The 15240-nt window shown below is 35.7% G+C and overlaps 1 protein-coding gene across 1 annotated transcript in view; it reads right to left on the bottom strand.

Moving 5' to 3' along the window:
* DDX10 (DEAD-box helicase 10) overlaps nt 1–15240 on the bottom strand; it is a 287618-nt gene that overhangs the window by 232037 nt on the left and 40341 nt on the right. The window contains exons 10-12 of the mRNA XM_060017996.1: nt 7227–7328; nt 5952–6039; nt 2871–2959 (exon numbers count right to left, since the gene is read on the bottom strand). Coding sequence (XP_059873979.1) covers nt 2871–2959; nt 5952–6039; nt 7227–7328 — 279 coding nt within the window. The remainder of the gene's footprint in view (nt 1–2870; nt 2960–5951; nt 6040–7226; nt 7329–15240) is intronic.

The following is a 15240-nucleotide window of genomic DNA, read 5'->3' on the forward strand; positions in this document are numbered from 1 at the left end:
TGGTGTGTTTATGAGTTTATTATGAAACAGTTTCTCAGGAGTTGAGATTTTTGGAAATTTTTTTTTTAAGAAAATGTTCCTCTGAGATACAACTCCACCTTGACACATTAGGTGATCTAAAAGATAATGAATACCTGTCAGAAAATATTGGAGATACCCCATTTTCCATTAAGATGGTAACACAGTTAACAAAATAAAGAGCATGAGACCAGAAGCAAGGGAACAGTTCAACTACTAAATCTGCCTATTTCCAGTATAACTCTCTCAGCCTCAGTTTTCTCAAATGTGAGATAACAATACCTACCAGGCCTATCTCACAGCTATTATAAATATCTGATGTACTAACTATATGAAAATGCTTTGTAAAATATAAATACTAAAGCTGGAAAAGGCATGACCATGAAAGAACAAAACACAGTTCTCTGCAATGAATAAACTCAAGTATTATCATCCTCCCTTCTAACACACATAATGTGGCACAATCACTTCTATAAAAATGGATTTTTAAACTTTAGACCAAAAAAGAAAAAAAAATCTTATTTTCTCCTTCTAAGATCAAGATTTACTTTATGGTCAGGTCTTTCCTAGCTTCTAAGTTCCCACAGATGGATTGAAAAGAAACTCTTAAAGCAAGGCCTGCTATAATAAAAAGCTAACATTAGAAAATGGACCAACTGCCTTTTTCCTATAAGACACAATTCACAGAAACTGAGAGGTGTGGTTGTAAAACCTGGATTCATAAATAGAACTGTTGAGGTTAAAATCCTGGCTCTGTCACCTATAAGCTATATGATCAAAGGACATTATTAAACCTCTCTATACCTCAGTCCTCTCATTTGCAAAATGGCATGACAAGAGTACCTACATTATAGGATCATTATAAAAATAAAATGAGTTCACAGAGGCAATGCATCTATTATAGTGCCTAACACACAGGCAGCCACTACTGAGCACTTGTCATTATTACTGTTATAGGGGATACAGTTAGGATCACAAACTCAATACGCATCAGAGCATTTCCCTCAATGTATTACAGTTACATTTACATGTCTTTCTCTGCTACTAAACTTGGACCTCCTTTAAGGTAGAAGTACATAACCATACATCTATAATTTTTTTTTTTTTTTTTTTTGCAGTACGCGAGCCTCTCACTGTTGTGGCCTCTCCCCTTGCGGAGCACAGGCTCCAGACGCGCAGGCTCATTGGCCATGGCTCACGGGCCTAGCCGCTCCGTGGCATGTGGGATCTTCCCAGACTGGGGCACGAACCCGTGTCCCCTGCATCGGCAGGCGGACTCTCAACCACTGCGCCACCAGGGAAGCCCCACATCTATAATTTTAATGCCTAGCTCAATGAACTAGATATATTAGGTATTTAAAACATATTTCTTTAATATTCAAAAAAGTATTTTACTAATATAAATAAATAAAATATATTTCTTCAGTAAAATAGTTTTTTAAACCTTTATTTTATCCCACATACATAGCACTGTTTTAGGTATCAAAGGCTTCTAAAGGAAAGTATAGATCAAGGAAATTATACATCTAAAATCCACAAAAATTAAATTAAAACACCAAGTTAAACTGTACCAGTAATTTAGGCTCAGAATTTAACTTTCTGCTTCCCTAAGCATCACCAACAAAAAGCAAAGGTCTTCAACTGTAAACAGATGAGATTTACTGGCATCTGTGGCAACAAAATGTCCTCTAAATATGGCCCTGCAGCATTAAAAGACCTGTGCCTCTCCTGTTTGCTAATATCTCAGCTATGTCAATGAGAAAACCAGGAAACCAGGATAGAATTTCATGAAGCACAAAAATCAGCTAATAACCTAAACCATGAATCATATTCAGAAATTTTAAAATTCGTAAAGAGATAAGCAAACAAAAACATGTTATCCCTGGCATGTGATTTTCCATCCATTACCTAAACAGTCAGTGACCTTACTTTGTTATCTAGCAAATTAAATGGCTCTAAAATGTTACAACTGACAAATTACCTGTTATAATGAACTTGCAATGTAACATGAAGAATGGAAAACAGCAGCTCACTCGGATACAAGTTTTTATTAGACTCAAAGGTAAAGGTACTCGAATTCCTGGAAAGCAGGCCAAATACACAGACCTTGCTTTGAAAGTACATATTTCATCACAGACTAGGAGATTTCAATCTGACATTCAAAGTATGAGTAACCTTAAGGGTGCTTCTATAGGATTTTGTCAATGCTTTTCCCACAAGTGGGACCCCATTGAAAAAACAGATGCTCCTCCTTTATACCTGAAAAGATTAGGAAAAAAAATCCTTCAACTACTAAGCCAAAACAAGACCAAGAGTTCCGTTTTCATATAATAGTAACCACAATTACTAAAGAGAGACATTTTGCCATGGTAACTGTGAGCACATGTAAGAAACATCAAGACACAAAGAATATCCAGGCAATAAGCAGCATGGGAAACCAATCTAAAAGAAGGGAAGAACTGACAAAGAGACTTGCATCCAAAGCATAAAAAGAACTACAGTAAACCAAGCCAGCTTTTTAGAAAACAAGAGGGCTACAGACATTTAAAGATTTCAAAGAATGCTTGTCAATTGCTCTCCATCTCCTTTAAGCCCAAACTACAGGAAACTGCCAGTGTAACTTTCAGGAATTCATACTTACAAGTAAGAAACTTCTTCCTGACTGAAATTCCTGACAACTGAAAGCTCAACAAGTTTTCTACAGTTTATATAATCTTTTTCTCTGCAAATCTTCAACAGATTCTTCTAAGGTAAGGCACAGTGGTTTAAACTAAGACTCTCAAAACCAGGTTTCAAACAAATTCCCTCTAACTTTAAGGATTCACAAACAAAACTATAATATGAATACTTACAGGGCATATTCAGGTATAGGTAACTTGCTCACATCAAATATTTCTTTATCCTTCATCAGATACACTGAACGTATGTAGGAGACAAAACACTGTAAACATAAAAGGCTGAAGTGTAAGATATATACTAGTCAGAAATGGAAAATGAATTTTAACTGAGATAAAAAAATTAATCAAAAGGATAAATTCAACAGTAGTGAAAAACCTCAAAAATAGCTGAGTATATGTCATCTCACAAAAACAAAAAAACCTACCTTTTTCGAATTGTAATATTAGAAAAGACTTTAAATTTGGTTTCATCAAGCCAACTCAACATAAAACATAACCTTCTCAAAAAGCTATTCTAGAAGTTAATATCATTCAGGTGCATTAATATGGAAAAACACAGGCTTTGGAATAATACAGTTGAAATCTGAGCTCCACATCTTACTAGCTGAGCAAGTTTCTCATTTCTCTGTCAGTTTCCTCATCTATCAAACATAATATAACAGTACCTTCTACTCAGAGTGTTATGAGAATTAAATGAGAAAAATGCATGTAGAGTACTCGGCATTTCTTCTGGAATACATTAAGTACCAATGAATACCAGTTATAAGTAATAATTATTACTTGAAAACATCCTTTGACTACTACAACAAAATTTTACTGTACTTAAATTAAGCTTAATAAAATCATAACAGGAAAAGTTTATTCCTAAAGCTTTTTCTTTTTTATTATAATTTCAAGTAATTAGTTGTCATTATAATTTCAAGTAATCTGTCATTAACTTGTAATATTTTTCTTGCTTGTGTTAAAAAAAAAAGAAAGTAAACTATCTTTATACCAAGAGCTATTGCAAACTAAAAAGTAAACATGGTCCTGGATCCTCTGTCAGTCTGTAAAATAAACAGGCAGCAAAGATGGTGAAACATATGTAAGCAGGAGTTTTATTTTTTGATTTTAAAATTAATTTTTATACAGTATATTTAATTCCCATTTCTATATTTCCTAAACTTCACATTTTCTCTAACTTTACACTAATCCTTTCTTCAAACCATTTACACTAATCTTCAAACCATTTTCCCTGTCTCCATAGGCATTAAAATGAATAATTCAAGGATAATTTTTTCCCCTACAATCGTCCACAAGAAATCATCCCAGTTTCTTATTGTTTTTGTTCTATTCAGATTATAATAAAAGCTAGAAAATTGCTTCTATGAAATTCGATAGCTTGCTGCAGCTGACAACAGTTAGCCGTTCTGCTAAACCATGCGTGACACCCAGTAAATCACATCATTTATTTCAATGTGCTTTTCTATAATCTTATTCTGGAAGGCTCATTTGTTATATGCAGAAACCAGTGAAACGACATCCTTCCAGTGTTTCATATTTCCTGATTCATAATAGAATGACCTAAGTATGCACAAAGTCATGACATCAGAATTCATGTATATTATTTTCAAATGTGCATACTATTTCCAAAGCTTCTAAAAGATTTAACTCCTAGCTTAAAGTATGTCTGCTAGGCAAAACATGCACACAAATGTTTCCATGCCTAAATATATGCCCAAAAACTAAGAAAAAAAAAATCTGTTTAAAGACCCTTTTCATTAGATTTCAGGTGAAGTGAGCTTACAGAAGTTTAACTACGCACAGTTCATCATTTGATTCTCTTATACTCTGGAACTTCTCCTGATGTATCATGGAACTTCTGAAGAAAGACCTGGATTTAAATCTTAGGTCTGCCACTTAATAGCTACGTCACCCTGGACAATTTTTAATTTCCTCAGCTCCTATTTTCCCATCTATAAAATCAAATCAATATCACCTACCTCATAGGTTGTTGGCAAGATTAAATAACACAATGCATATCAAACTGTCATGTAAAAAAAAAAAAAAACCAAACTGTCATGTAATAGGGTCATGCTGCAGCTAAGTGCCTAGCACATACTAAGCATCTGAATTTTAGCTTTCATCATTAATGTTGGTATTTTAAGCACAGTGACAATAATTTGATAAAATATAACCTAAGTTAATTTTTTAAACATAAGATCTTGTCTTTAAATAAAACTTCTTTGCTTAGAATATCCACTTTCAAAACCATCACACAAAAGACTGACTACTGACTTTCTGCTCAGGCTCCTCTGTCTACTGAGGATGCCCTTTCCATGCCTCCTCTTTATTTTCTTCCTCCAATCTCTGAATCCCTACTCTTTAAATCATTGTTGAGTTATGGGAGATGCAGATGTAGATATCGTATGTAGATCTCGTAACTAAAATATAAGTAAACAAGTGCTGAAAATGAAGAACTTCATAACAGGGACTCAAATATTTGTCAATTCAAAGATTGGACAGCTATAAGCACAACGCAAAATAATTTCACATCTTCCTTTTCTAAAGAATCTACTGCTGGGTGCTCTAAGAACTAAAAAATAAGTATAACTAAAAGTGACAATTCTTTGAGTATTTGCTAATCAAGAGGATTTCTAAGTCCAAAAAAAGCAGTTTGGGAACACTGTCATACTTATAGATTAAAATCTCATTCCTAAAGAGAATTTAGCAAGAGTGCTATGCTTTCTAGAAATTTAACCTAATATAAGATATTAATTTTACAGTCAAGAAAGTGCAGTCAGAAGTTAATAAAAACTTTACTGAAGAAATCAAAAGTTGATAACCTTATCAAGTATATTAGAAATCCAGCCATTGTACACTTAAAAATCAGAGTATTTTCTATATGTCTGACAAGACTATGGACAAATAATAGACATTTTTCCAAGTTACTATAAGAAATATATACTTTTAGGACTTCCCTGGCGGTCCAGTGGTTAAGACTCCACGCTTCTACTGCAAGGGACACGGGTTCAATCCCCTGGTTTGGGAACCAAGATCCCACATGCCACGTGGTGCAGCCAAAGATTTTTTAAAAAAAAAGAAAGAAATACATAATTTTTTCAAAGTTAAAGAATAAGTTAAACTTACCTGAACTTTATACTACCTGAATATCTGAAGCATAACTATGCAACCTAGAAGTAGTAGAAAATGATACAACGTAACTTTATTATATGCTCTATTCCACTGAAGGTATCAAATTCAAAAATGACTTACCCTTTGAGCTCTTTCTTTTAAATCTTGATCTTGAGCTAAAAGCGATTCCAATTTTTTCTGAATGTCTGTAAGTTTTTCTGGATTGATTCTTTTGTAACAAAAAGATAAAGATTAAACTAAGACATCTCAATTTTAGAAACTGAAAACAGTATACGGTATTTTCTATTTTCCTCAGTATTTTTAAAATCTATAACATTATTTCTCATCTATGACCCAGATTAGACTGAAATTACACTAGACAGAAATTTGACTCTGCATATTTTGAATAATGCAGGAAAAAAATGTAAAATTCACATTTTCTCTAAACAACCCATGCTGAGTGACTGAAAGATTAGGTTAACACCACAATTAGCAATGTTCACTTCTTAAGTCTTTAAGGATAGAAAGTAGCCTCTTGTGGGAGGTGGATCATCAATGAAATGGAATAAATGAAAGCAAACGTCACTTTTATACAATTTCCGTTTTCAGTCAAATACCATAAAACAAAAGTCAAATAATAAACAAGTAGCCAAGGATATAAATATTGTTTTCCTTATCTAGAAATCAGGCATAACATAATAGAATGGTTACTTAAATCTGCCCAGGGTTTAGAATGAAAATTACAGGAAAGAATGTAATTCTTACAAGCATCTATTCTAGGTTTCACAAAGGAACTTCCACTTGTTTCCCTGATTTTAGACTGAACAATTTTGTTCCTGAAAAGCTGGAGTGGTAATAGGTGGTGGCAGATGAGGTGTTTTTTACTTTTTTTAATTACAGAAAATATCAAAATATACAAAGGTAGAAAACTTTCACTCAGCCTCAACAATTATCAACTCACACCCAATCTTGTTTCATCTAAACTCTTATCCACTCCTCCACCACATCTAACCACCCTCCCAAGTTACTTTCCTCCAGATGAAAACAGGGTGTTTCAAGGGCCCCAATATAAGTGAGACTACAATCAATTCTGCTGACACTCAATATAAACATCTTCAATGACAGGAGAGGACAATCCTCTGAAATAGACAGACAACCCCAAAAATAAGTTCAGCCAAGAGGTTTAATTCTTTCAACCATCAATGCCTCCTGATGCTAACAAGGTCTCTTTTTCATCTTGTTTTCTCCGATGACAGTCTTCTAAAAAAGTTGTTAAAAACAAAGCAAACAAAAAGTCCAAAATCATAGAGCAGAAAAGCTTAGAGGGAGGAGGGAATTAGGTATACATAATTAGGCATAATAATTTCATGCCTTCATTTTTCTAACAATAATATCAAGACAGCAAATAGTTCTTACTTGATTTCCTTCACAGGCACTTTCTTCTGAAGAAGCTGCTGCACCATCCCTTTTTCTTCTGAGGGAAGCAAAATTAATAAAGCTTCACCATCCTCTTTGTACCTAAACAAAAAACAAACAAAATCCCTTCCACATTAATGCCATCTGCACTTTACATTTTAACAGTTTGATGAACAGGTAACAAGAAAGCAAGTTCACCAAATTAGTAAATATGAGGAATACCATTTTTTTTAACTTCTGTGACAACAGAAAACTAGGGCTCTTGAACACCTTTTTCAAAATTCATCACTAGTTACAATTCCCATTGATTTTTAGGCTATACCACAGTAGAAGAAACAAATCAATTAAGAAGAATTTCTTAAATAACGGTCTACCTATAGCAAGGAGACAATTTCTCATTCAAGTCACAAGACTGATGTAATAAAATTAATCATTTAATAAACATGGCTCCCAATACATTAAGGAAATCTAATCATCTTCCTGGAAATTTTTCTTCTACCTTGGGAATAACATGGTTCAGAATTCAGAGGCATCAGTTATAAGGAATGGATCTCTGCTCCGCTGAAAAACTTACTACCTCTAATCCATGATTTCTCTTCCTTCACCTAGTATATAGGTGCACCATCAAAAATTTCTATGTAAGTGGGCCATAAGGCACCCCATAGTTACTTAAGCTTCTTGTGCTACTTATATACAGATTTCCTGGATACCTTAGATATTACATGAAAGCAGTAAGACAGAATAGAATCAGGTATTTGTAGATATTTCTTAAAGACAAAGAATTCTCTTCAGGGTTCATGCTATAAATATGAGGGGCAAATAAATTTTTATAGTTAACCAAATAAACTATTTACTGAAAAACTTTGTGCCAGGTATAAATTATGAAGAACACAAATAAATAGAAGATGAATATCCCTGCCTTCAGTGATCCAACAATATGGTTACCAGAAAAGACAAACTCACACAAAAGCAAGAGCCTCAAAAAACAGTCCCAAAATGGTAAATCACCAAGTGTCAAAGGATAACCACTGGCAATAAAGCGCCATGAACTCAGAAGTGAAAGGAGGACACTAAGGGTTAGCCAGAGAAAAAGAGAAACATGTCACAGCAGATGGAATTTGACGTGGGCCTTAAAAATGGATAGAAAGGGAAAAGCTAAGGTATTCCAAAGAGGAAAAATGGCATGAACAAAGGAGCGGGAACCAGAAAATACAAGACAAACACAGAGTAAACTAAAGATAGGAGAAATTCAACTGAAGCCAGTGTATGTAAGTGCACAGCAGGAAAGACTGCCGGAAGGTACATGAGAGTCTGGTTTTAGAGGACCTTGGATAAGTCTCTAGAGAGACCAACTACCACTGTATATAAGCAGACCTTTATCACTGTACACTGGAGGGAATATGACTTTGTTGACTTACTGTCAATCCAAAGACTGAAGAGCAATTTTTACCTCACATGTTGATTTCAAAATTCTATTCCTACACAAAAGGGTAAAAAAACTCCAGTGTAATAGCATTACAAAAGTATGTGTTTATATATTTTTATGTGTACCCAGACACATAGAAAAGTATGAAATAAAACATCAAAAGTATTAAAAGGTTAAAGTTAATTCATAAATTTAAAAAAATTAAGGGGCTACTATATACCAGGCACTGAAATAGAGTGATAAAACAGATACAGTTCTGGCTGTCACAGAGCTTACAGACTATTAGGGATAGACATAAAACCCGTAATAACAACAAAGTGATATGACTGCTACAGTAGACATATGGGAAGCTACAAAAACACATAACACAGAGCTCTACACAATGTGCTCTAGGAGTTTAAAAAAAAAAAAGAAAGAAAAAACTGCCCTGAGAAAATGACATCTAAGAGCTGAGATTTAAAGAACAATTAGGAATTAGTCAACTGTTAGGGGAGAGTCAAGTTTTCCAGGGAGAAAACAGCATTTGAGAGAGTCCGATGGGTAGTTTTGTCTACTTTGTGCTTGTTTGTTTATTCCATGTTTTCTAAATGCTTGTGTATTAAACAGGGAGATGAAAGTAATTAAGCATACATTTACTCCTTTTACAAAGAATCTGTTTCACAACTGAAAAACTTCTTCACTGTATTTTAATACAGACTAGTATGACTCAAATGTTTCATCTGAATTTACTATGAAGAAATATGAATTTAAAGCATTTCCCCTAAGCAATGTTGGACTAAACTATCTGTGAGCAGAAATTATTAGTCTATGAAGTAGTGAGGTACCTGAACAAACAAGATATCTGAGAGACATCACAACTACTGAAATTCTAAAATTTTACCAAGGACAGGGTGAAGGTCAAAGAGGACACAGATCAGTCAATACTGACTCACTATGTATGCACTTACCAAATACCCTCAAAGCAGACCGACTCTTGAAGTAAAATCAGTTACCTTCATAAGTAAAAAAGCTTATTTCATGTGGTACAAAGAAAAACAATTAGGAATAAGGGAGATGAGTGGGTTGAAGGATAACACACGCTTCTAACATTCCACATCCAAATTCAGAGATGGAGAAAGAAAATAAAAAGGCTTCCAAAGTCTACTTAGGCCAGAGCTGTAGCAAAGGGGTAAAGAGAAATCTCTAGGATATCAAAAGGGAATCCAATGAAGATCTCAATCTTCAGACTGACTCATAAGCAAAAATAAGTCTAACCATCTACATCTATCTTATCTACCCATTCATGCATCCAGGGACAATCTAGGAGGATAAGTCACGAGTAATGTCACCAAGGGGTCATATTCAAACCTTTAACAGAATATACCTAACAGAATATACACATAAAAGGCTAAGGTTAAGACAGACTGCAACACTGAAATTTAGAAGAAAAAGATTCCCAAAGGAAAATGGAAAAACATGTCCAAAGTCGAATCCCACAAAGCAAGCATCTTTTAATAAAGATCATCACTGGTTATTTTACCTATTTTACATCACACACATCTTTTCCCAGAAACAATGTAAAGCACAAATTATCTCCCACATACCAACACCCAAAATTTTCCAGTAAGCTTTTATTACAAAAAGAAAAGCACTTTTAAAAAAGCATAAGCACATTTGCCCCCCTTTTTAAAAAATGCTTACAAGAATAATCTATTTACCCATGAGCTAGCTTTTATATTTCCAAAGCAATATCCAAGACCCAAGGCTAAATATATGCATAGAGAAATAAATGTTCTTCATAAGACCTACATTTTAAAGTTCTATATATTTAGACAGATTATTTTAAGAAACACTGTAGGCATCAAAAAAAAAAAAAAAAAAGCCCTGCATCTGAAACAAAACAAAAAGTCTCATTTTTACCATCAGTGTTAATACCATCAGTTACATTTATGTAACTCTTCAGAATTTATGATAAGCTTCATTTTACATTAATTTGCCAATCTTAAAAGCAAGCAACCAATTGAGGAAGCAAATAAAAAAGTTCCTGAAAGGCCAAGAAATTGGCCTAAATAAATAAATAATCAGCTGATGACTACATAATGAGCTGATGACTACACTTTCACTTCCATACTCCTTTTCAACTATAGCAGGATTCTGTCCGGAAAGAAGGATCCTCAATAGGTTGACCGTAACTGTCTGATATCAGGAAACTTACTTCTACACCCTACAGCTCACTTGTATCTCTAGCTAAATTAGGAGATCCAAACCACTGACTCTTGGATCCCAATGGTAATTCTTCCAATGAAATAACCTTGAAACAATATGGCCAGAGGAAGGGAAAAAGGCCTTGCCATTCTGGCAATAGTTTGCCTTCTACCCAAGAACCATTAATCCACCAATTCAGATTCCTCAACACAAACTCCATTCTAGTTGAGTCTTTAAATGGCCCTTAAACCTTGCTCACTCCTACCTTCAACAACTGCTGCAGCAGGATCTGACAGTGTTCACAACTGCCACTCTGAGTTCTCCCAGCCTGGTTCTCCAGGTTATCAATCAGGTTATAAAAGAATGTTTAGAAGGATTCGACTTTTGTAATTTAAAAAAATATATATACAAACATACACGAAAAAGAAATTTTTCTAGGTGGTAGAATTTGGGTGGTTTAACTGTTTTGCCCATTGTCTCAAATTTGTATAATAAATAAGCATGTCTTTTGTAATAAAACACAAGTTAGTAAAAACTTTATAAGCTTTAAAAATCTACATCTAACTCTTACCTTGTTTAACACATCCTAGTACTACCAATATTAGTGTATTCTCTTATCTTGACCATTAAATTAACATGTATGAATTTGACTTTCAGACCTAACATATATCGTATGTACCTAAAAGCTGGTGACTAAATATTTGGTGGGTGAAAAAATGCAAACAAACCACTAGATGTTGCACTAGCAGATGAAATACTGGATTTGGAATCAACAGAACTGATTTCAAGTTCCAGTTCTACTATTCATTAGCTTTATAAACTTGGATAATGAGTCATTTTATCACTATATATTGTATTTTCTTATTTATAAATTATACAGTTTGAGTGAGATGATCTAGGTCCCTTTAGGACCTTAATTCTAACACCTGTGACTGTATTAATATACTAGTCATTGTTCACAATACAAGTATGATCAAGAGGTGGAGAAATGGAGACAACTGTTGGTCACACTCTGCTATTCCACAGCCCTTCTCTCTTTTGTCCCCGCCCTGTGTCTGCTTCTATTCTCCCTATGCCTTAGCCTTACCTGTGGCAACCAGCCCCAAGAGTTCCTATCACTGTGGGAGGACAGTGCAGTCAGCCATACAGAGGCAGACAGACAGCCATAAGAATCAGAGTCCAATTGTTCTGCTCCTCCTGCACAACGTGGTACAAAGCAGAGCTTATTCCAGGATCTAAAGATACTACACTAGATTTAAAAAATAAAAAGACAGACTGGGAAATATTCCAGGAAAGATGAAGTCATCTGCAGCCTAAGATCTTAGAAATACAAACAGGTATACCACATAGGCTCAACAGTTTGACAAATGAGGTTCACCATAAAATAACTGGAAAGAAGCCAAGCTGGCTAACATGCATTGCATGAAAAGCTTCTAGCAAACTGAGTAAGTATAAGGATTTATGAAGTTCACAGGGTAAGGGTAGAAAACATTAAACTCTGTCAACTCTGTCCCCAGAAAAGAATTTTTTTTTTGAAAAACACTGAAGTTTTAATAGATTAAAAAGAAAAAGAAAATCTATACAAAAGTGGTACTGATACTACCTAAAATTATACTTTTAGGAACCTGAGAGATATGATCAATCCCATTTTACAAGAGAAGAAACTGAGGCTTAAAGAGGTTAAGAACACAAGTTCAAAGGGTACACAGCCATCAGGTGACAGAGCCATGTCCAAACCTAAACTTCTTGACTTTTAAGGACAGTGTTTGATCAACTATGGGATATCTGTCTCTCACAGTCCAAATAAAGAAGGAAAATGCATATATTTTTAGTTTATCCTCATGACCATGAATGGCAGCAAACTTAAATAGAAATATCTACTTTCCTTCTCCAAGTACCTGCCTTTCATACATTCTAGAAGCCCTGCATGGAAGCAACGGCCACTAGACTTCATTAAATGAAAACGACTAGTTTGGGGCACACTGACAAGAACATGAGCTGTAGAGTCAGAAAGACCCAAGTATAAACCCCAGCCATGGTACTTCCTGAGTGATCTTAGACACATTTTACCTCACAATCTCTGAGAAACAGTTTTTTAATACGAAGACCTCTCTCATAAGGTTATTATAAAGGCTAAATGAGTTCATTCATATTCACCCAGCTATGTGTTAGGAAGTGAATGGCTAAGCCACAACCCATCTTTCACTGTGGAGGTGCAGAAGAGGGCAGGGAAGAAGCTACCCTGGCCAAAAAAACAAGTGATATAGTCAAACCTCCTCGTAAACATACCAATGACAAGCCTCCTGGGAAACAAACATAGTAGATCTGCTAGCATGAGAGTCCTCATCTATGAGATACTAAGACGATGTACCAGGTTTGTTTACAGTCTATGCATTTAAGGAGTAGGTCTCTGGGATCAGCTTTGTAACTATACCAGTGGCCCATCGGTGTAAATGATAAACCTCATATATCACTTAGAGACTCTGAGGTTAATCTGGGCCACAGCACACCCTGATGTGGCAAGAATGCACCTGTGGAGCTGTAATGGAGGTCCCAGACCTCTTCCTGCCTTCACCTATACCGCGTGATTACCTTTGTACTTGAAATTACATACTAGTGAAGTTTGACATTAGGTGTGGTAGGCAGCTTCTAAATTACTGGCTCCCAATACAGTAAGTTCCCTACACACAAATCTTCAAGTTGCGAGCTTTCAAAGGTGCAAACGTGCATTCACGTGTCCAATCACGTAAGTTAGTTCATGTGTCTGGTGTACATTGTCTGGTGTACATTGTCTGGTGTGCATGCATCCTCTACAAGTGGTTATGCTCTTGTGTACTTTACTGTACAGTACTGTATAGAGTACAGTAATACTATAAAGTATCGTTATTTCAAGCTAGATCTGCAAGAGGACTTCATTGAACCCTTTGCTCTACAACACGAGGAGTTTACTAATGAAGATCTGATGGAATTGGAGGCCCAGAGAAGGGACCAAGAGAGACAAGAGGAAGAAGTAACTGAAGAACCAAAGAGATTCACGACGCAGGAAATGGCAAGGGGATTTTCTTTATTTAAGGAGGCACTGGTAAGTTTTTCAGGCATAGGACCCTAACGTAGAACGGTACACAAAGGTTGCAGCAGCTCTTCAAAATGCAATCCAGTGCTACCACGCCATCTATGATGAGAAAAAAAGAGCTACTACCCAGACATCACTGGATTGTTTTTTCAAGAGGGTAGAGAGAGTTGAATCCAACAAGGAACCAGAACCTGTGCCATCAACGTCAGGCATGAGTGAAACTGCAGCTTGCCCTACGTCTCCCACTGCTGACAATCCTTCAGCTCTACCATCTCCCACCTCCTCTCCCTCCTCCAGTCAGTAACTCTTCTTGTACTTCTTGTACTATACTCTTCTTGTACTATACTACTGTACTTTTCAAGGTACTGTACTGTAAGATTTAAAATGTTTTCTTTATTTTTTGTGTTTGTTTTTTATGTATTATTTGTGTGAAAAGTATTATAAACCTATTACAGTACAGTACTATATAGCCGATTGTGTTGGTTGGGTACCTAGGCTAACTTTGTTGGACTTACAAATTGGACTTATGAATGCGCTCTCGGAACGGAACTCGTTTGTATGCAGGGGACTTAACTGTAATCTGGGCCTCCTGGCCAAGATGAAGTGTTGACACTGCTCTTGGCAATGATTTTTTGTGTGTGACACCAAAAGCAAAGGCAACAAAAGCAAAAACAAACAAGTGGGACTACATCAAACTAAAAAGTTCCTGCACAGAAAAGGAAACCATCGACAAAATAAAAAGACAACCTACTGAATGGGAGAAAATATTTGCAAACCATATATCTGGTAAGTTCTAAAATATTCAAGGGGGCTTCCCTGGTGGCGCAGTGGTTAAGAATCCACCTGCCAATGCAGGGGACACGGGTTGAAGCGGTGGTCGGGGCAGATCCCACATACTGTGGAGCAACTAAGCCCATGCACCACAACTACTGAGCCTGCACTCTAGAGCCCGAAAGCCACAGCTACTGAGCCTGCGTGCCACAACAACTGAAGCCCACGTGCCTAGAGCCCGTGCTCTGCAACAAGAGAAGCCACCGCAATGAGAAGCCTGCGCACCGCAACGAAGAGTAGCCCCCGCTAACCACAACTACAGAAAAGCCCGCACGCAGCAACGAACACCCAACGCAGGCATAAATAAATAAATAAATTTAAAAAACCAAAATAAAATAAAATATTCAAGGAATTCACACAATAGCAAAAACCAAAGAATCTCATTCAAAAAATGGGCTTGAGGAGACATTTTTTTCAAAGAAGACATACAAATGGTCAACAGGTACATGAAAAGGTTCTTAACATCACTAACCATCAGAGAAAAGCAAATCAAAACCGCT

The sequence above is a fragment of the Delphinus delphis genome, chromosome 8, assembly GCF_949987515.2.
Source record: "Delphinus delphis chromosome 8, mDelDel1.2, whole genome shotgun sequence".
In the NCBI taxonomy this organism is placed as follows: Eukaryota; Metazoa; Chordata; class Mammalia; order Artiodactyla; family Delphinidae; genus Delphinus; species Delphinus delphis.